Genomic DNA, 20,043 nt, shown 5'->3' on the forward strand with positions numbered 1-20,043 from the left:
AAAAAATTTTTTATTGTTTTAAAGATTATTTATTTATTTATTTGACAGAGAGACAGAATGAGAGAGGGAACATAAGCAAGGGGAGTGGGAGAGGGAGAAGCAGGCTTCCCACTGAACAGGGAGCTTGATACGGGGCTCAATCCCAGGACCCTGGGATCATGCATGACCTGAGCCGAAGGCAGACACTTAATGATGGAGCCAACCAGTCACCCCAATAATCTAATTTATAGAAGATCTAAGCACATACTGATACTGAGTTCTCAGAAGTAATCTCCAGCTCCTTTTCTCTTTGTGTGTGTGTGCGCGCGCGCGCGCGCGTGTGTGTGTGTGTGTGTTTATGGGGGGGGCATTGTCACATCAAGGGAAAGGGAGCCTTTGGAGAAGGTCTGCTCTGGGTGGAATCTAGTCTTGTTCACTGGGTGAACCCTATCGAGTCGCTTACCATCTTTGAGCCTCATCTACAATACGGGAGTAATCCCATACCTGCCCCAGGGTGATGAGAATAAAGTGAACTCCAGCTTATCATTCCTGTAACAGGAGACCCATGAACTGTGCTCCTCTCTTGCAGGAGCAATTTATATTTAAAGTAAATAAAATGGGGGAAGGAACAAATATTTGCTTAAGGGACTGCTGGAGCTTGATTTAAAATGCACCGAAGGATTTTTCCATTTTAGCACTAAACAGGCATATCTTCAATTCAGGTGTTCTTGGTGTGTGTGTGGTTTTCCCTTAAAGTGGCCACTTAAAGAATCAAGGGACAAGAACAATGTCCGTTTCCCTGTTATCTGGCAGTTTGGAAAATGTCACTCCTCAGGCAGGCCTATTGCTCATGGCAACGTGTTCAGAAGGTGGCCTGAGTTTCATTTCTTTGTCAGCTGGGTCAGATTAGAAATGAGGGAAGGCCTTTGGGCCCCTGCTTACGTATTTAACATACCTCTTAAGAAAGGCAAATAAGAAAAGGCAGTTATGGTCCACATGGGGCAGCAACACCAGTTTCTGGACTCATCTCCTAGACCTGTTAGGCTTTGGCCTCATTGCCAACGAACAGTAACGGACGACCACCCCAGTCCACTCGGGCTTAAAATTTGGAAGTTTAGTTCTCTCATGTACGAGGTCTGAAGGGGGCTGCCACAGGGCTCCACAGGGTTGTGAGGGACACAGGTACCTCCCAGCTTTGCCCTCAGAATGGGCTTTGGGAAGTGGCTCAGGTTCTCATGGCCCCTCATACCTGCTGAGTGCCAGCCCTCGCATCATCATCCCAAGTTGCCAATAGGAGGGCCAGTAAAGAAGGGCGTGGTCTTCTGTAAAGTTCCATACATGCCATCTTCCTGCTCTTTGGCCAGCACCTATTTACTCAGCTTCATCTAGTTGCAGTGGGGACTGGGAAATGTCCTTTTACTGAAGTGCACAGCAGCCCCTAATAAATTCCAGTTAGGCCCTCTGTTAGTCTTCCAGGGCTGCTGAAACAAATGATGGCAACTTCAGTAGCTTAAAACCAGAATGTATTCTTTCATGGTGGTAGATCCTGGAAGTCTGAAATCAAGGGGTCAGCAGGACCGTGCTTCCCCTGCAGCTTCCTGAGAAGGGTCCTTTCTTGCTCCTTTCAACTTCTGGTAGTGGCTGGGAAACCACGGCGTTCCTTGGCTGTGGCCATGGCATTCCAGTCTCTGCTGCCATGTAGTCTTCTCCTCCCTTTGTGTCTGTGTCTGGTCCCCTTCTTGCAGGGACATCAAGAGTGGACCCAGGGGCCACCTTAATCTGGTGTGACCTCATCGTCCCTTACATCATCACCACATCTTCATTTATTCTTTGTTCCCTGAACTTTGGGACAGAGCGAGGCTAACACAGTTACTCGCACATTGATGGGCACATTGGGAGCTGGCCAAATGAAGCTTTTGTGGGGACAAATGTCCTGGTGGATGTGGGACCGATGGGACCACACGGGCCCTGTAGAGGCAGACCTGTGTTTGCATCACGACTCTGCTGCTGCTGAGAGCCTGGGCATGTGCAGCGCTCTGGGCCCCAGCTGGCTGTAAGATGGGGGGAATGCCATCTACTGTGAGGGTCCTCTGAAGACCACGAGAGAGCGTGTCTCGTTGGTAACGCACATAGTATTGAGCTCATGCGGGCATATGAGAAGGAAGGAACAGTCTTCGCCCAGGTGGTGTGCTTTCCTGAACTCTGTGTCACTTGCAACTCTTTTAGTTGCAAGTGACAGAAATTCCACCTGGAACCAGCTTGAACCGTCATCGGTCAGCCTTTGCCACTGAAGGATTGGGATGAACTCCGGTCACATCTCCCGAGGCACTCATGCCCCCCAGGATCCAAGTTTGTGAGGCTCTGCTCAGCCTCCTGCTGCAACATTCTCTGCCTCTGGGCTCTCACATTGCACTGTGCCAGACCCCGGTCCTTACACAGCCCAGAGAAACTGGCCTTTCTGGCCCCTAATAAGGAAGAGCAGGAGGGCCTAGCTGTGTTGTCTCCAGGCTGTTTGGCTCTGATTGGGTCACGAATCGGTCCCCAAGCTAGTTACTCTCAGGGGGCGGGACATGTGGGTGGTGTGAGCCAATCAGGGCCTGCCCTGGAAACTGGAATGGCTTCGGCCCCAGCCCTCTCCTAAAGCCCTGTGCTGAGACCAGGAGCTGGGAGAAGGAATGGCTTCACACTTGGGGGGCTGCAGGTCAGGGAATCCCAACAGCAGCAATTGGTGGCCTCGTCAGGGTCCTGGAGGCTTAGGGTGGCTAAGAACTCAGGCTGGGGGCTGGACGTGAAGTTGAAAAATGAAGAGCCTGTTATTGGCTGAGTAAGCTTGGCCAGTCTCCTACTCTCGGGGCCCTCAGGACTCTGGCTGGGGAAATAGAACAGCCCAGTGGATGTTGACTCCAGAAGCCCTTCTGCATTGCCCATTTGTTCCTGGACATCATCTCTGATGGTGGGGACTGTTTTCTAAGAACCTTTCCCGAGGTGATGGGTATAAGCCCCCTGCTCATGTCCTGAAGTAAGTGGGGGAGAATTGGCACTTTTCTAGGTGCAGAGTTTGGGATTCCAGAGGTGTCCTGCTTGACATGCTGTTGCTTTGTGTGGGAGCAGCTAGTGTAATGCATGGTGGGGGCTCCATTTCTGGGCTCCAAGGCAAAGCAAGAAGTGTGTGGCTCATGGGCATCTGGATGGCTCAGGCAGCTAAGCGGCTGTCTTCGGTTCAGGTCATGATCCCAGGGTCCTGGAATCGAGCCGCACGTCCAGCTCTCTGCTCAGTGGGGAGCCTGCTTCTCCCTCTCCCTCTGCCTGTTGCTTCCCCTGCTTGTGTATTCCCTTTCTCAAGTAAAGAAATAAAATATTTTTTTAAAAAAAGAAGGGCATGGCCTGGATGCTGCAGAGGGCCCTACGTGTGAACTTGCAACCCCCCACCATTGGTTCCCACACTGCATTTTTTTCTGTTAGCACCAATCACTTTCTGAGCTATGCAGTGTTGATTTGCTTATTATGTTTATTGGCTCCTCCCCCTCTAGAATCGAAGCTCTGAGGGCAGGGACTCTGCTCTGTTTTGGTCACAGAATTTCCCAGTACCAATTCACGGCACCCGGCTCAGTATTTGTCGCATTCATGAAAGCAGGGGAGTGGTTGACATGAATGAACTCCTTCCACATACTTCTTACTGCTTCTGGACTGGCATCAGTGGTGGCAAAAGGTCTTCTGCATCCTTTAGGATTTTTCTCTGTAGCCAGGAGGTGCTTCTCCCTGCAGAGGGGAGCTCCTGGTGGGTCGCCACCAGGGGGAGCCGTGGGCACGTTCTGCTGCTGTTCCAGAAGCTGCACCTGGCAGGCCCTGGGCTGGAGCCCGGAGATGGTCACGTGGGGCCGGGGAGTGGAAGACACTTTGTTCTCTCAAAGAAAGGTGACTCAGAGAGTTTTCCAGAACTGTAGAACTTTGCTTGAAAACCTCCCAGTATTTTGAGAGTACCATTTGTCCCTTCTATAATCTCAGTCATGTTTGATCAGTGTTTAATGGTCTGCTGTCTAAATAAGATAGACTTATGTTCACCGGGAGCTAACATAGATCAGTGGGGGCAGACAACACAGATCACAGCTAATAATATCCCAGGCTCTGCACGAAAATCTAAATTTCCACAAGTGGACAAGGTAGGTTCTAGAAAGGTCTCTGTGTCCCCACTTGACAGAGGCTGAAGCTGGGTCCGACAGGTGGTCCCATCTGTGTGTCAGGAGGTCACACACTGTGTGTGTGTGTGTGAGCTCGCCTTTCCTGTTCCCTGGGGGTGGGGGCTCTTAACCAGCATCATCTGCCCTGGCGGTCTGCATCTGGGTTCAAGGGCATTTGTGTTCTTCTCCTGTGGTTTTCTTAACACATGGCCACAAACTTCATGGCTTAAACCTAGAGAAGCGAATTCCTGCAAAGTCTGGAGGCCAGAAGACAGAAAGCAAGGGGTGGGTAGGGCTGTGCCACTCTGGGAGCTCCAGGGGAGACTCCTTCCTGCCTCTCCCAGCTCCTGGGGCTCCTGGCACTCCAACTCTCTCTCCTCTGTCCTCACCTGGTCTCCTCCCTGTAGCTTCTTTTCTCGAGTCTGGCCTCTCTTCTTCATACAAGGATGCTCATCGGTGAATTCAGGACCTACCCAGTTCATCCAGGATGATTTCCTCATTCTACTATCTTTAACCTAATTATGTCTGCAAAGACCCTCTTCCCAAATGAGGTCCCAGTCACGGGAGTCTGAAGTAAGGTTGTGGGCATGTCTTTTTAGTGACCACCATTCAAACATCTACAGTATTCATTTATTTCCTCAATATCCTAATACCTAAGGGAGACAAAGTCTAGGAAGGACAGGTGCTACCATTTGTGGAGTCCTACTATGTGCCATCGGCTAACTCTCATCAGAGCTAGCTTCTACTGGATGCCTGTTCAGTGCCAGGCGCTTTCCCTGTGCTAGCATGTTTAATTTCCAAAACATCCCTAGTAGTTCTGTGCTGTTCTCATCCCCATTTCACAGATGAGAACACTGAGGTGCAGGAGGAAATTAGGGAACATGACCCAGGCAATGGGGCCGGGAAGTGGTGGGGTCAGGGCCGCCCAGTGGCCCCGTTCCCCACCAGCTTGCTTGTCTCTTCTCCCTTTTGGGTGGATGTTCCTACATCCCCTTCTCTATGCGCAGGAGCTGAGGTGCAGAGAGGTTATGTTTTTTGGCTGAGGTCACATAGCCTGCCAGTGGGAGCTTAGTGCCTGGGCCGTAACTTCTTGCCCTGGACGCCGGGCTTTTTCCAGTGTGCCAAGTTGTTGATCTGAACTGGCTGTAACTTGTAAGTTGTGTGATCAGAACACTAGGGTGTTACATTGCTTCCGGCTGCTGGGGCTGCAGGTGGCCCGTGACATTCCCGGGCTCCTGGGCCCATCCCTGCAGCTTCTGCCCTCTGTCTCTACCCGGCCTTCTCCCTGGGTGTCCATGTGCCTCTTCTTCTCCTCTAAAGACAGTCATAATGGCCCACCCTGCTCCAGAGTGACCTTCTCCTAACTGATTATATTTGCAACAACACTTTTCCAAATGATGTCACATTCTCAGGTTCTAGGAAGGACATGGGGTGGTGGTGTGGAGGAATGACATCCCAGTACAGCACTCTTACTGAGGCAGTTTCCCAGCTGTTGGTTTTGTGTAGGGAATCAGTGCAAGTGTATGGCTCGGGGCCTAAACTTTCTCTTCTGTAAGCTTCTTTCTGCTTGGTGTCCTCTGGGGAATGTGGGATAAGAGCAGGCTGGGTGAACTGGAGCTCACTTGGATGTTGGCATGTGAGAGGCTGAGATCCTAGAGAGACCCCAGGAGACACATCAATTTGGGGCTATGAATCTGGCGCCCCACAAGAAGTCAGGCCTGGGGAATACGCCAGGGTGTCAGCAGCAGATGGGGGAGTTAAGGTCATAAGTGAGGACAGAGCTACCTGGGAAAGAGGTACAGACTGGGGAGAGGGTCAGTCCTTGGAAATCCCAGACACTGATGGCGGCCAGACAAGGTAAGTCCGTGAAGATAGAAACCAAGCTCTCATGGCAGAGGGCTAGAGGGGTGGGAAAAGTTCATGGGCCCAATGCTGGTGAGGAGGATGGAGGACAGAAATTTGTCCTGTGGCTTTGGGGGCCAGGGGAGCATTGAAGAGCTTAGCAGGAGCTATTTTGGTGGAGGGGTGGGCCTGAGACCAGACAGGAGAGGCTTGGGGAGGGAGGGGCCTGGGGGGTAGGGTAGGGACAGAATCAGGATTTTATTTTCTTTCCTGAAGGCGAGAGAGACATAAACATAAATATCTTTCACTGGTAAGTGTCTAGTTGGCCATATAGGTCACTGAACCCATAACTGCCTTGCTTCTCTGTGCTTAGGGGAGCAGGCCTGGGCCATGGGCTGTGGTCTCTCTGTGTCCTGAGTTTTCTACGTTCGGCTGACCCAGGTTGGTGGTCCCGCTTAACTGTTTCCTGGGCCTCAGGCCAAAGAGGGAGAGATTTCCCTGGTCACGGGCCCATAGATTGATGGCTTGTTCTTTCTCTTTGGCAGATGGACGAGATCAGAGGGAAGGACCGTGTAATTCTGGCCTTGGAGAAGGAACTTGGGGTTCAGACGGGTCAGACTCAGAAGCTGCTTCTTCAAAAGGAGGCTTTGGATGAGCAGTTGGTTCAGGTCAAAGAGGCGGAACGGTACCACAGTAGCCCGAAGAGAGAGCTCCCGCCTGGGATAGGGGACATGGCAGAGCTCATGGGCGTCCAGGTGAGGAGGACAGCAGCAGGTGCGAGCAGTGGGGCTGCATAGCTGACCACCACCTGTCCTTCTTTCTGTGGGTCATTCTTCTGGTCACCTTGCCTGCTTGCCTCCCTTCGCCTTCCCTCCCTTACATCTGTCCATCTGTCCTGCCCTCCCTCCCTCCCTAAATGGGCTGATATTCATCATGTGCCAGGCCCAGGCCTGGGGATATAGAGGTGAGCATCCGGCCGCTCATGCCTCCAGCTGTCTTGAGTTCAGTGGACAGGAAGGAAATGAAGACATCAGTGCCACATGTGCCATAGGAGTACAGGAGGGGGCCCAGTGTTGAAGTTGGAGTCCTGCAAGATGGGTAGGGGCTTAGCCAGCAGAAAGGGCTTTGAGGGCAATAGCTTGGTGCTTAACATGCACAGAGGAGGCTGAAGTAGTGTGCATGCACTCATTCACTCATTCATTCATTCATTCACTCACTCATTCATTCCCGCACTCATTCCCTCAGTCATTCCCGGACTCATTCCCTCAGTCATTCACACATTCATTCCCTCACTCACTCATTCATTCACTCACTCACTCCTTCACTCACTCAATCACTCACTCATTCACTCACTCACTCACTCATTCATCCACCCACTCATTCACTCACTCATTCTTTCATTCACTCATTCATTCAATCACCACATGGTTGAATGTCTGTCTTGCATGCTCTGTGCAGATCCCATGTGAGGTTCTGGCATCTCAGTGGTCAGCAAGATTGGCCCAGTGGGTCTTGAGGAATGTCCTAGCTCATCCATGATGGGTCTTTGTAAGAGAGGCACCGTGGACAGGGGCCCAGACATGAAGATGCCCAGAGACCACATTTGGCTGTTTGGGAGCCATTGGAGGACCTTGCAGTCTTGTTATCGGAGGTGAAGTCTTCCTGTGAGTCCCTGGTGGAGCCTGGGGTGCCCATCTGTGTGGCTTGACTTCAGGGAGCCCCGCCTGACATTGGGCCTCCCGACAAGGAACTCTCTGTCACATCCCATGGGTTTTCTGGGAGCGCTTAGAGTCCTGTAAGCTTCCTCAAAGTACATTTGTATCTTGACAATTTTTTTAGGATCAACATATGGACGAGCGAGACGTGCGGCGATTCCAGCTAAAAATTGCTGAGCTGAACTCGGTGATACGGAAGCTGGAGGACAGAAATACCCTCCTGGCAGACGAAAGGAACGAACTGGTAATCAGCCTTATGAGATGCAGATGCTGCCTCGAGAGGCAGATTGCTGCCTTGTAGGGCGCGAGGAAACCGCCCTGTGGCCACAAAACTCGCCTTGAACACACAGTGTAGACGTCTCCCGGTTTTCTTTACTTTCTTTCAGTTTTCTTTACTTTCTCATTAATCTCGGATTAAAAAATCGAACACACGCCCAGTAAAGAAAGCTGCAACTTGCCCTTTGTTTCTACAGGAATTTCTAAAAGATTTTTTTATTTATTCGACAGAGACAGAGTGAGAGAGGGAACACAAGTGGGGTGGTGGGAAAGGGAGAAGCAGACGGCCTCTGAGCAGGGAGCTTGGTGCAGAGCTTGATCCCGGGACCCTGGGATCATGACCTGAGCCGAAGACAGATGCCCAACGACTGAGCCACCCAGGCACCCCTGTTTCCACAGGAATTTATCCCAAGCAAATAGTCAGTGGGAGATGTGAGGGGTGTGGAGAGAGTGTTCACTGCACTGTTTATGTGAGACCGACCCAAAATGAAACAAACACCCAGTTGTTCAATACTCAAGTACTGGGCCACGTAATTATGCACCATTTTTGTGGTGCACTGAGTCCTTAGGAATGGCGATAGAGATCCTATTTATTGGCCATGGAAATGGGCTCACAGTAAATTAAATGACAAGCAGGTTATAGAACAAAGATACATTGTCATCATGCTGGATGTCGGATGTTGTTTTAGGTGGTGTGATTATAGATCATTTTTAGTTTTTGCATCTCTGTTTACTTTCTTTTGCATAAAAGTTCATGGATTTCTAATTTTAAAAATAATGAACGAGGACTTCAGGTTAAAAAAATCTAGTAAGAAGAGCGATTTCTTGAATATGCGTTAAGTTTGCTGGATAAACAGCTAATGAATTTTTATGTAATGGGAGTTGGTACATAAACCTCTGGATGCCTCATCATATTCCTCTTGATTCTAAATTTTATTATGAAAGTAAGTCATCCTATTTGAAAAACACGGGAGATGAACAGTGTTAAGAAATGTCACCTTTTTGCAATTTCTAAAAAATCAAATATAAAATTTTTTTTTAGTTTTTAAATATTTTATTTATTTTTCAGAGAGAGAGAGAGAGAGAGCACAAGCAGGGGGAGCAGCAGGCAGAGGGAGAAGCAGGCTCTCTCCTGAGCAAGGAGCCCGAATGGGGCTTGATCTTAGGACCCCAAGATCATGGTCTGAGCCGAAGGCAGACAGACACTTAACCAACTGAGCCACCCAGACACCTCAACCTTTTCACAATTTTAACAGGATCAAGATCAATTCATTTACTTCAAGTATTTTTAAAGGCATATTTTTAAAAGATTTTATTTATTTATTTGACAGAGATCACAAGTAGGCAGAGAGAAAGAGGGAAGCAGGCTCCCTGCTTAGCAGAGAGCCCGATGTGGGGCTCGATCCCAAGATCCTGAGATCATGACCTGAGCTAAAGGCAGAGACGTAACCCACTGAGCCACTCAGGCACCCCTAAAGGCATATTTTTAAAATGGGTTTAATCAGACCGTACGTCTAGTATTAGATGTATGCTTTCCAGTTAAACATTCATGAACTTTGCACACTGCAGAACAGTTTACTAAGAAGATTAGAAACAGATGGAGCTTCCTTGAAACATTCGGATCACCCTGAAGTGTGTAAAGCAGAAACTGGCCAGCTAGTCAGTCCCTTGATCTTAAAATCATGAAATAAGGACTCTTAGCTCTCTGAGGTGGTTCTTATGTGGTTTTCATGCTCACGTAAACATATCGACATCCACCACAGGACTTTCTGCTGTTGTTTTGCGGTTACAAATGGGATATTTCCCCTCAGTATTATTGTTCTGCAACTTGCTTTATGGATTACAGCCCTGCCCATCGGGATTGCAAGGTTGTTCAGGTTCCTTTGCATGGGGTAGATTTCCAGAAGTAGAACCTATGGGTCAAAGTCCATTTTATATTTGAGTGGATGCCCCCCAACTGTTTAATCTTTCTTATAGCCTGGTCCCCCAAATCCGGGATCTGGGGTAAGTGCCTGTGCTTGACACTTGGTACCAGCCAGCACGTTCTGTATGGTCAGGAGTATAGCACCCCAGCTCCTTGAGGTCAGGTTCTCTGTCTGTGAGATGAAGATGGGGCCCCCTCCTCGGGTTGTGGGGAGGGTTGAATAAGCCTGGCAAGGCTTACCACAGTGTGTTCTAGAAGGCAGACCTGACCATAGAGTGCTCCTGCTTTGAAGCCCTTGAGGTCCAGGGGTAGAAACTAAATGACAGAGCTCTCCAGCTCCCTAAACCATGCCTCACCATGCCGCCCTTCCTTTGCGCATCACCCCACTTTCTCTGTTCCCACTGCACTGAGCAAGCTGTGTTCTTGTCTGCTTGGAACATCTGGGCGTGCAGTTTCCCCACCCGGAACATCTGTCTGCCCTCGTCTCACAGTGTTTGTACCTCCTTGACTGTCTTTGCCCTCCTCTTCCATTCACTGGAAGGCCACCCTGTTGTGTCATCCCTTTGACCCAGCCCCAGCCCCAAGAGGGGCTCCCGCCATGCCCGTTGGACAAAAAAGACTGGAAAGACACCCTTCTGGTTGTCGGGATTCAGGGAGCACCTCCAGGACTGATCCCACCCTACGAATCTTTGTATCTCCAGCACGGAGTCTGGCAATGAGGGGGGCCCAGGCCTTCCCTCTCATCTGAAGAAGGCCAGAGCTCTCTGCTGGGTCTGTACTTAGGAAGCAATGCTGGCCAGGAGCAGCTAAGTCACTGGATTGCCCTGTGTGTGATCCTGACCTCTGGGGACTAGTGGACAGGGGGCCCCAGCGCAGATCTGTGGGCCTCCCCGTGTTGGGCTGTAGCCTCCTTCTCCTGCCTCACCCAGAGCCCTCCGAGCCTCAGGTTGGATACTGTGTTTGGAAGCCAGGTGTCTGTGGGGTCTTCTAGGGTTTTGTGCCATCCAGGATATGTGGTCCTAAGGGTGGCAGCTCTGGTCCCAAGGAAGGCCCATCCTGGATCTCTACTAGCTTCCGTGGTGTGACCTCAGCACTCTGATGGGTCTTAAAGCCAGCGGCCTTCTGCGTCTTTCTGTCCATAGCTGAAACGCTCCCGGGAGACTGAGGTCCAGCTGAAGCCCCTTGTGGAGAAGAACAAGCGAATGAACAAGAAGAATGATGATTTGCTGCAGAGCATCCAGAGGATGGAGGAAAAAATCAAGAACCTCACAAGGGAGAACGTGGAAATGGTGAGCCATTGGCCACCTGGGACCGCCAGCCCCAAGTTCTGGTCTCCATCTGGGAGTCTCTAGCCCCTAACCCTCACAGTCCATGTTCTCCCTGCAGCCCCTGCCTCCCCCCATAAGCTTGTGAGGGGTCTCAGTCCACGCCCATCCCCACTGCTCCAGCTTCTCTGGGACCTGCTGTGCTGTGGGCTCTGTGCCCAGAGGGAAGACGCCAGGCAGTGCCTGGCAGCTGGGGCTGCGCCTGTGCTCTGTTGCCAACGGGGCCTTGGAGGCACCCCCTCATTGCCCCTGCAACTGATCGCCTTCATCCAGAAAGTGGGGTGGCAATACCAGCATTGGGGGTTTTCTGGAGGATTCAGTGGTGGCAAAGAAAGGCCTCCCAGCCCACCTGGCTCTTGAGCACACTTACTGGGGGAAAGCCATGGCCACTTCTGCTCCAAGCCCTTTCTTTGCATAAGGGATTTGCATTCATTCCAAGGAGAGGGGTTCGTTTTTGTGATCAGGGCTGTGTCTTGCCTTTGAGGGTCTGTGGAAGAGCCTGAGGCTCATTGTCCAAGTTAGGGTCAGTCACCCCTATTACAGCAACAAGACTGAGGCTCCGTGGGGTGCGAGGTCCAGGTGCCAGGGTGTGTGATGACAGGTGGCGTGCTTGCCTCACCAACGTCCTTGTCCACCTTCTAGGGCTCCCTTTGGGCAACCACCTCCCACCCCCGTGCCTGGACAGCCCTTTCTCTCAGCCGTGCCCAGGTTGGCTTCTGCTCTGTATCCATGGCTTCCTCCAGCCTGGGGACCCGCTGGCCGTCATCCCCCCTTGCGTCCCATATCCCCAAGCTCACACCACGTATCCCCCAGCTGGCAAAGCTGTCCACGGAGCACCCTCTGCTCTCTCCCTCTGGCTGCAGAAAGAAAAGCTGTCCGCCCAGGCGTCTCTGAAGCGACACACTTCCTTGAACGACCTCAGCCTGACCAGGGACGAGCAGGAGATCGAGTTCCTGCGGCTGCAGGTGTTGGAGCAGCAACACGTCATCGACGACCTCTCACTGGTACGTCCGCGCTCCACGGGGGGCCCTCGGTGTGGCTCGAAGTGACACTGTGCCAGGATTGGCGAGGAGGTTCAGGGCGGGGTGACCAACGTGGGCGGGGCCTCAATGAGCCCACCCCCGCCCCCGCCCCTCCCTGCTTTATTCCCCCAGGAAGCAGCCTAGAACTTTGTGCAAGCTGGGCACAGTTTCCATGGCTACTCTTTTTCCCAACCTTCTCCCTGATTTGCTGTTGTTAAGAGGCAGCATCAGTTTGGAGAATGAATCTTCCAGCCTCTACAGAGTGGGCACAGTTTGTCCCTGACAAGTCTTGTTTTTTTTTTCTTCTTCTTCTTCTTTTTTTTTTTTTTTTTAGCTCCGTTGTCACAGACCATGAACTTGAAAGCCTGCACCTTTTAATCAGGCTAGAATTTGAAGGGCTTGCTAGGACTCTGTGTGTGTGTAAGATTCAAGGGAGATGAGTATGTCTTAGTAGGTGGAGTGTTACCCCCAGCTGTCTGTGAAAGGAGCTTAGGCACCATAAGGGAGAATTTGTAGTAATTTGTAGAATTCTGTAGAGGTTGGAAGATTCATTCTTCAATTTGTAGTAAGCTTCTGTTGGATCTTAGGAGCAAAGTGTGTTCTTATTGCCCAAGAGGGAATGTGGGGGTTCCATTCATGGGTCTTCAAAGTATAGACAAACCAGTGATCAAAATTCTAGAAAAAGCTTTGACCGTAATTGTCAAGGTCACATTGCTGGTTTATCTTCCTGTCTTTTAACACCTTCCCTCCTTCCTTACACCCACTAATCCATTCTCCCTCCCATCCCTCCATCCTTCTCAACCATCCATACTCCCATCTTTTCCTCCTCCTGCCATCCCTTCTTCCTTCCATCCATCCATCTATCCATCCATCCACCTACCTTCTTATCCTCCCCTCCTTTCTTCCATCTCTTCTTCCTTCCTTCCATCCATCTAGCCTGTCATCTTTCTTCATTACACAAAGACTTGATACAGCATAAGATAAAAACATACTTTCAATAAAATGAGGATAGATTTGAAAGAGGAATAATAAACCAATGAGACTAGAAGGAATACAGACCGTCACATCCACTGAGATGGGGAGGTACAAATAAGTAGACCATAGGGGTTGGAACCAAGCAACAGATTTGTCTCTGGGATTCCTTGCAGCCCAGGGGAAAAGTGGGGCTTGGTTCGGAGGGAGAGATGTCCTGGTTTTGCCTAGGATAGAAGGCTGCCGCACCTTCTAGTACTATGAGAACGCCATGCCTACTGATGGCAGCTGCCAGGCAGCCACAGGCTCCCCTCTGCATGGTAGGTTCTAGCCTCGCGGAGCAAAGGAAGAACCTCAGGTCAGAGGAATGAAGTGCATCACCTGGTCTAGAGGAGCCCCCTGAGGATTTGGTCCCAGCTCAGTCTGAGCTTGCAACCACATGCTACTTCATTCTGGGCTGCAGACCTCACTAGTCCACACTGCCCAGTGCTTTACAGCTTTCTGCCCCCAAAGCACACAGGCTGGGGCTTTCAGGATTGGCAAACTTGGGGATTTTTCTCAAGAGAGTCCCAGTCTTGTTAGGGACCCGAGTAAGCGGGGTGGTCCTGTAGCTTGTGTTCAGGGAATGGTCATCATGCGGGGGCGCAGAACTTGGACTGACCCACGCCTGAGGTGGACAGGCAGGTGCAGGGTGAGGGCCGGTGGGTTGGCTGGTGTAACATGAGCTGGCTGCAAATGCCAACATGTGTGTCTCCTTCTAGGAGAGGGAACGACTCTTGCGCTCCAAAAGACATCGTGGGAAAAGTCTGAAGCCCCCCAAGGTAAGCCCGCAGTGGCACAGGTGTCCTGTTTTGCAGCCCTGCCCGGGACAGGATTGGGAAAATGCGAGCAATCCATACGGGATTGCTTTGTCTCTGTGTGTCTGAGGGGGAGAAAGCCGTTATGGTGTCTCTCAAAGCGACATTGGTTATGGCCATGGGCCAGCACTTGTAATTTATTCATGGAAAACTTACCAAAGGATTCTCTACGTGGGCCTCTGGGGCGGCTCTCTCCAAATTAAAAGCATAAATACTTAGACCTTTTGAAGGACTTAAAGGGCACTCAGGCTTGGTTTGTAATGTTTTATATCCTGTTCTGACAAAGTCAGGAACTGTGGGATTTTGCTGGAATAACGCAGAACTGTGTTCTCTTTGGAAAATGTGGTCTTATAGAGACAGCGCCCAAACATCCTGGCAGAGAGAACACAGCTGGCCTGGGAACATTCAGACGCCACAGGGAACAGGCTGGAATGAAAAGAGCAAATCGGGGCAGGTGTAAAAAACAACAACAACAAAAAACTCAGTTTGCATTTAAACCTTTGAACATTTTTTCACTGCCACCAAAACGTGGATCTGTTCTCCTTTCTATTGAACTGGACGCCCCTCCCGGTTTATCTTCTGATCGAGATGTGGTCCTGGAAAAACTTGTGTAAAGGAAACAGCAGTACCGATGTGCTATCCCACAACCCTCCATGCAAAGCTTTCCTGTGAGGGTGGCAGTAGGGAGCGCTGGGGCCTGTGGCGAACTGAGCCCCTAGAACCAGGTGGTGTCACATATTCCAGGGGTTTGAGAGAAGTGGGGACCCTTCCGTGTTAGTTTTCTGGGGCAGCTGTACAAAATACCCCAACCCGGGCGATGGAGAACAATACAACCGTGTCGTCTTCTAGTTTTGGGATCTGAAGGTCCAAAGTCAAGGTGTGGACAGGGTGGTGCCACCTCTGAAACCTGCAGGGGAATCCTTCCTCGGCTCTTTTAGCTTCCCTCTTCAGCACTCCTGGTCTTGCAGCTGTCTGACCCCAGCCTCTGCTTTTGTGGTCAGAACCTGTCATCCCTGTGCATCCCATGGTTGTCTTCTTATAAGGACACCAGTTTCTGGGATCAGGGGCCCACCCTGCACCCTGCCCACCTCATATTAATGGAGTACTAAGGGTAGGGCTTCAACAGGTCTTTCTTGGAGGGGGGACCCAATTCACCCCAAAGCACCTCATGTTATATAAAATCGAAGGATTTTAAATGTTGGCATAATTGTTTATAGAACACTCCGTGGCCCCAGTAAAATCTATCTGCAGGCTGAGCTTGAACTTGGTCATTTGACTGAGGGGTGACGTACGCTCCAGCTCATTTCATTGTCACAGCAACCCCCTGAGCTTGGCTCTGTATTTCCCATTTGACGGTTACAGGAAGCACATGGGTATATAGCATAGAAATAGCTCAAAGTGAATTGGCAAGGCACGGGTTCAAGCTCAAGTCTGGGCTCCAAAAGCCAAGCTTGCACCACCAAGTCAAGGAGGACGAAGGGCATTTTAAGGCAAAACCCCACAACACACCCACCCCCCGAGCCCTCGTGTCCCTTCTTTTTCTTAATAACATAGTTGTAACTGCAGAATCCACTTTGCTTTCTGGGATTTTTGTTGTTGTTTTGTTTTGTTTTTTGCTTTTTTGTCCTTAATATTGTACCACAATGCATGCACCCGTGTTAGGACCCCGTCATCATAAATACAGGTTTTTATGACTACATAATTCGTCGAGTAGATGGGCCATAAATTTGTTTGCTGTTCTGGGTTGGGCCCGTCATTAGCTTTCAGCCCCTTGTGGCTCTAAGGGCTGTTGCAGCGAGTGAGTGTGTTAATGCCTGTGTAGACAGCTTTATGGGCCAGGTCTGTCATCCCTGCGTGCTGCCCGTTCCATGAAGTGACTGGATGTTCTGCTTCCGCAGATACCACCGCAGTGGCCTCCCTTGGTCCAGGAGGCTGTGTCCAGGGTCTGGATGGTCACCCAGGGGTAGATTTCCAGAAGGTGGGCTAAGGATCATAGGGTGTGAAGGCTTTGGGGGAGCACGTGGGACCCCCCCCCCCCCCCGCCGCCATGCTCTCTGGAAGAGACGCAGCATTTTGCCCAGCTGCTGGTAACGTGTGTGAATGCCATGGTCACTGTGGGCAAGTTGCAAAAACAGCAGTCTAAAGGCCTCCAGCTTGAGGAGGAACGAGATGTGCTGTGGCATTTTACCCCTCATGAAGCTCCTAAGTAGGGTTTTTGGGAGCCCCACTATTGAGTCCCGACTTGGTTTTTTAAGCCTATATCAGAATTCGTGGAGTAAGTAAGGATTCTGTTTCTCCTTTTCCCAATTTCTGAATGTGTTTGTGGGAAGAGAACTCTACAAAGACCTAGAATGGACTTGGGGTTTGCAAGGCTTGCATGGACACAGTTGAGGGGGGCCAGAGCTGTGTCCCACCTGCTGTGCCCCCCTCACTGTCTCGGCCCAGAGTAGGTGTCCCCGGATAGCTGTTAATTGAATAAACACATTGCTTTGACTGGCCAAGTGCATTTGCACAGCCCTGGGTCATCTCTAAGGATGGGGATGTTAGGTCACTAACTGAAATAGATCACTGCCCCTAGAAGGCGGAGTTTGGGAGCCTCCATGGGAATTTTCCTGAGCTAATTCACAGTTATTTCCACTTATTGTTTCTATGATCCACAAGCCTTTTTTCTTTTTCTCCAGATTCAGGGGAGAGCAGTTTCCCCAACACGTTCCTACTTTCTCCTGGCATCGTCCGGGACCAGATCGGGACCTGAGCTCCCCAGGGCTCTCTCTCAGGCCTGGACAGCTTCTCTGTCTTCCCTCCCACAGGCTGCTGGGATTCAGGAGTTACTATTTCCCTCAAACACCTCCATCAACTCTGTCTGTTTGTAAAGTGGGCTTTACCACACTTGGCCTGAGCCTTTGCTTGGCCCAAATTTTTGTGCCAGAATTTTCTGGAAGAATCTGAACTCCGCATTTACCTCCACACCCACACTCTAGTGGTGATGGTAGAGCTGTGATGCCCTGATGTGATGTCCCCAGGGGGACCTTCACACTCAGAGGGTTGCTGACCCCGTCTCACCGTGCTCCTGGGGACAGGACAGGTGCGGGCGTCTCTGCCCCAGGACACTGCTAGTTCAGCCACTTACAGGAAGTAGCAGGAGAACTCTGAGCGAAGGGTTCCCCAGGCCCCATGTGGGGAGGCCAGGCTCTCTGCAGGAGGGCTGGGAGCATAGATGAACCTGACAGAAATCCTGCCTGGGAGGGGATGGTGAGCTTGCTGTCTGAAATCTTGCTGCCCAGCATCATGGAGTCATGTCTTGGTAGAGAGCCAAGCACGCAAGCACGGCTAAGGTCAGCATGGTTGACTCATGCTCCCTGGTTAGAGCAGGGATGGGATCTGGGGAGAGGCGGAGACACTGTAGCCTGGCAACCACATGGAAGACCGATCCGGCTCCTAGCCGTGTGGCATTGACCTTGGGGAGCTGTGATCATCCCATCCAGGAGACCAATCAGAGCACCTGGGTCAGGGATCCATAAATTATTATTTTTCCTTCTCCCTTCCCCTTACATCAGTAGCTTTCCTTTGGCGGGTGCATTGACTTCAGGTGACCAGGCCCTGCTCTTCATGTCCCTGGTTCTCACCTTAAAAGAGAGACCGGCTCAGGTCACAGTGAGGTGAGCTCTCCATGCCCTTTGGATGGTAGGCATCCTTTGCAGGAGACTGGAAGGTAGCTGAGAAACATCAGAGCGCCACGGGCAGAACCGCCCTTCTCTGAGCCCAAGTGTCAGTACGGTGGGCCCTTTGTCCCTGAATGGCCCCTGGGGCTGGTGTCACCAGGAAGCAGCTGAGGCCTGAGCTGAGACCTTCTGGCGGATCTCAACTGGAGGGTCACTCACTGTCCCCCTGCATACATTCTCATCAGACACTTGGGGCCGATCCAGACTTGACCTTGTGTCCCTCCAGGTGAAGGTTGCTGCTCCGTGGTGGGAGCTGCGTTGGAACAGAAGCCCGGATGCACCACCTTCCGTGGCTGGGGCTCCTGGGCACTTGTCGTCATGGGCCACACTTTCCATTTCTAAGTAGCAGAGGAATCCTGTTTTCCCTGTAGGGTTGTTAACACTCAGCTTTGTTCCTGGGCTGCCGTTTCTCACAGCTCTGTCCCCAGCCAGACTCAGCAAACTCAACAGCTTGCAGATAGCACGGTTTCTAGGCTTCTCTCCCCTTCCCGCATTAGCCAAGGTTCTTTCTATTGTGTGTGTCAAAAACGTCAAAGTCATTTAAGAAAGGAAAGGAATTTATGTAGCTAAGAAGCCTAGAGGTAGCTGGTTGCAGGCACAGCTGGATCCAGATGCTTATCCAATATTGCCTGGAGCCTGTCTCTCTTCCCCTTTCTACTCTGTTTTCCCTTGGGCTGGCCTCTTTCTCAGGTGGGCTCCCCTATGTGGTGCCTGAATCAGCTTCAGCAGCTGTAAGCTGTAAGCCGGTGTTATACCTGCCTAGCAACTTCAGAGGTGGGAGGACATCTCTCTTCGGTGGCTCCAGCAAGAGTCCCAGGGCTGTGCTCCTTGGCTCAGTCTGGTTACGGGCTCATCCCTGAACCAGTCCCGATTCTGCCTGGGTGGGATGTGTTGGGGGCAGCTCATTTGGAAACATGAATGAAAGGCTTAGTGGATGCTAAGATGTGGTTACATAGCTCATATCATGGATATTTTGGAAGGAGCAGTGTCCAGCATCATTACAATTGAAATATACATATGAACCTGATTGTCTACACTTTTCTTTTTGTGATTGTCCTTTGCCTTTTCATACTGCTTTTCATACTATCTTTCCAAGTACAGCAGTTTTCCTTTTTGATAGGATTATCTATCACTTTTCTCCCACGCATGGGATTTGACTTTGGCTCTTTTGCTGAGAGAAGCTTCTCCAAGAAATGTAGGCTCCCGTGGGTGCCCCAGGTGGGGATCCCGGTTTGGTCAGTCTGTACAAATAGCTGAAGGACAGAGTGCTGAGAAGCCCCTGAGTCCAGCTAGTCCGGGGTGCATGTGGGGTGCTCGGGGGACGAGCAGAGAACTTGCCCAAGTGCACGCGGTGGCGGGATGTGCCCCCTGGGTTTTGACTCTGGTCCGGAAGAAAACTCTGTCTGAGTCACCGTTGCTAGTGCTCTTCCCAGGGGCCTAATGATCACCCAGGGGGCTGAGGCCTGTGGAAGGGCAGCACCAGGAGGGCAGCCCCCAGGGAATGACCCAGTGGGGAAGCTGTCCTGGGTGATGATGACAGTGCCAGCCGGGGCCCTGGAAACTGGGTGATGATGACAGTGCCAGCCGGGGCCCTGGAAACCGGCTGCTCTCAGGCCCCAGATCTCGAGCTGGCAGCATGGCCCTCGGAGGCTGATCCCAGAGCTCCGGGGGCAGGGAGAATGTTCTGGGGGAGAAGTGGTGCTTCCCCCTAGCACTGGAGAGACGCCCGGTAGCAGGTGCCAGAGAGGCTGCTCTGAGCCCACCGGGCACACACACACTAGTGGGCTCTGCTTTCATGCTCGGTGATGGAGTACATCCTCTTTGTGCTGTACTTCTCCTTCTTTCTCTGTCTCTGTACCCTGGTGTGCTTGTACTTCTCTGGCTGCCAGGAGATGACCTACAAGCACGAAGGTAAGCGGCTAGCTCTAGGTGACTGTTGTAGGTTCTGGGAAAGGACATGTCAGGGAGCCCCTACCCAAGCTAGCAGCTGTTGGAAGGGACATGGGGAGGTGGAAGTGAGGGGGCTTGGGAGCTGTGGTTCATGCAGGGTGGTTTATTTTGGAAGCATCTGTCTTCCCCTCGGTGCCTTTCCATCTGCTGAGAAGGAGCACCTCTGTACGTTCACAGGGTAAATGGAGCAGACACGTTTGTTTTTCAATTTTGCCCCAGCTGCCTTTCAAAAATTTGGGCTGGTTTATAAAAAGGAGTGGGCAAGGCAGGACTCTGGGGGG

At 51.3% G+C, this 20,043-nt stretch overlaps 1 protein-coding gene across 12 annotated transcripts in view; it reads left to right on the top strand.

Annotated features, from left to right (window-relative positions):
* The window catches only part of JAKMIP1 (janus kinase and microtubule interacting protein 1), a 123,456-nt gene that overhangs the window by 67,764 nt on the left and 35,649 nt on the right, over positions 1-20,043 (top strand). For all 12 annotated transcript variants that reach the window (XM_047718835.1, XM_047718826.1, XM_047718828.1 and 9 more), the window contains 5 exons: positions 6,545-6,754; positions 7,839-7,958; positions 11,057-11,203; positions 12,103-12,243; positions 13,995-14,054. In XM_047718835.1, coding sequence (XP_047574791.1) covers positions 6,545-6,754; positions 7,839-7,958; positions 11,057-11,203; positions 12,103-12,243; positions 13,995-14,054 — 678 coding nt within the window. The remainder of the gene's footprint in view (positions 1-6,544; positions 6,755-7,838; positions 7,959-11,056; positions 11,204-12,102; positions 12,244-13,994; positions 14,055-20,043) is intronic.

This window comes from Lutra lutra, chromosome 2, assembly GCF_902655055.1.
Source record: "Lutra lutra chromosome 2, mLutLut1.2, whole genome shotgun sequence".
Classification (NCBI taxonomy): Eukaryota; Metazoa; Chordata; class Mammalia; order Carnivora; family Mustelidae; genus Lutra; species Lutra lutra.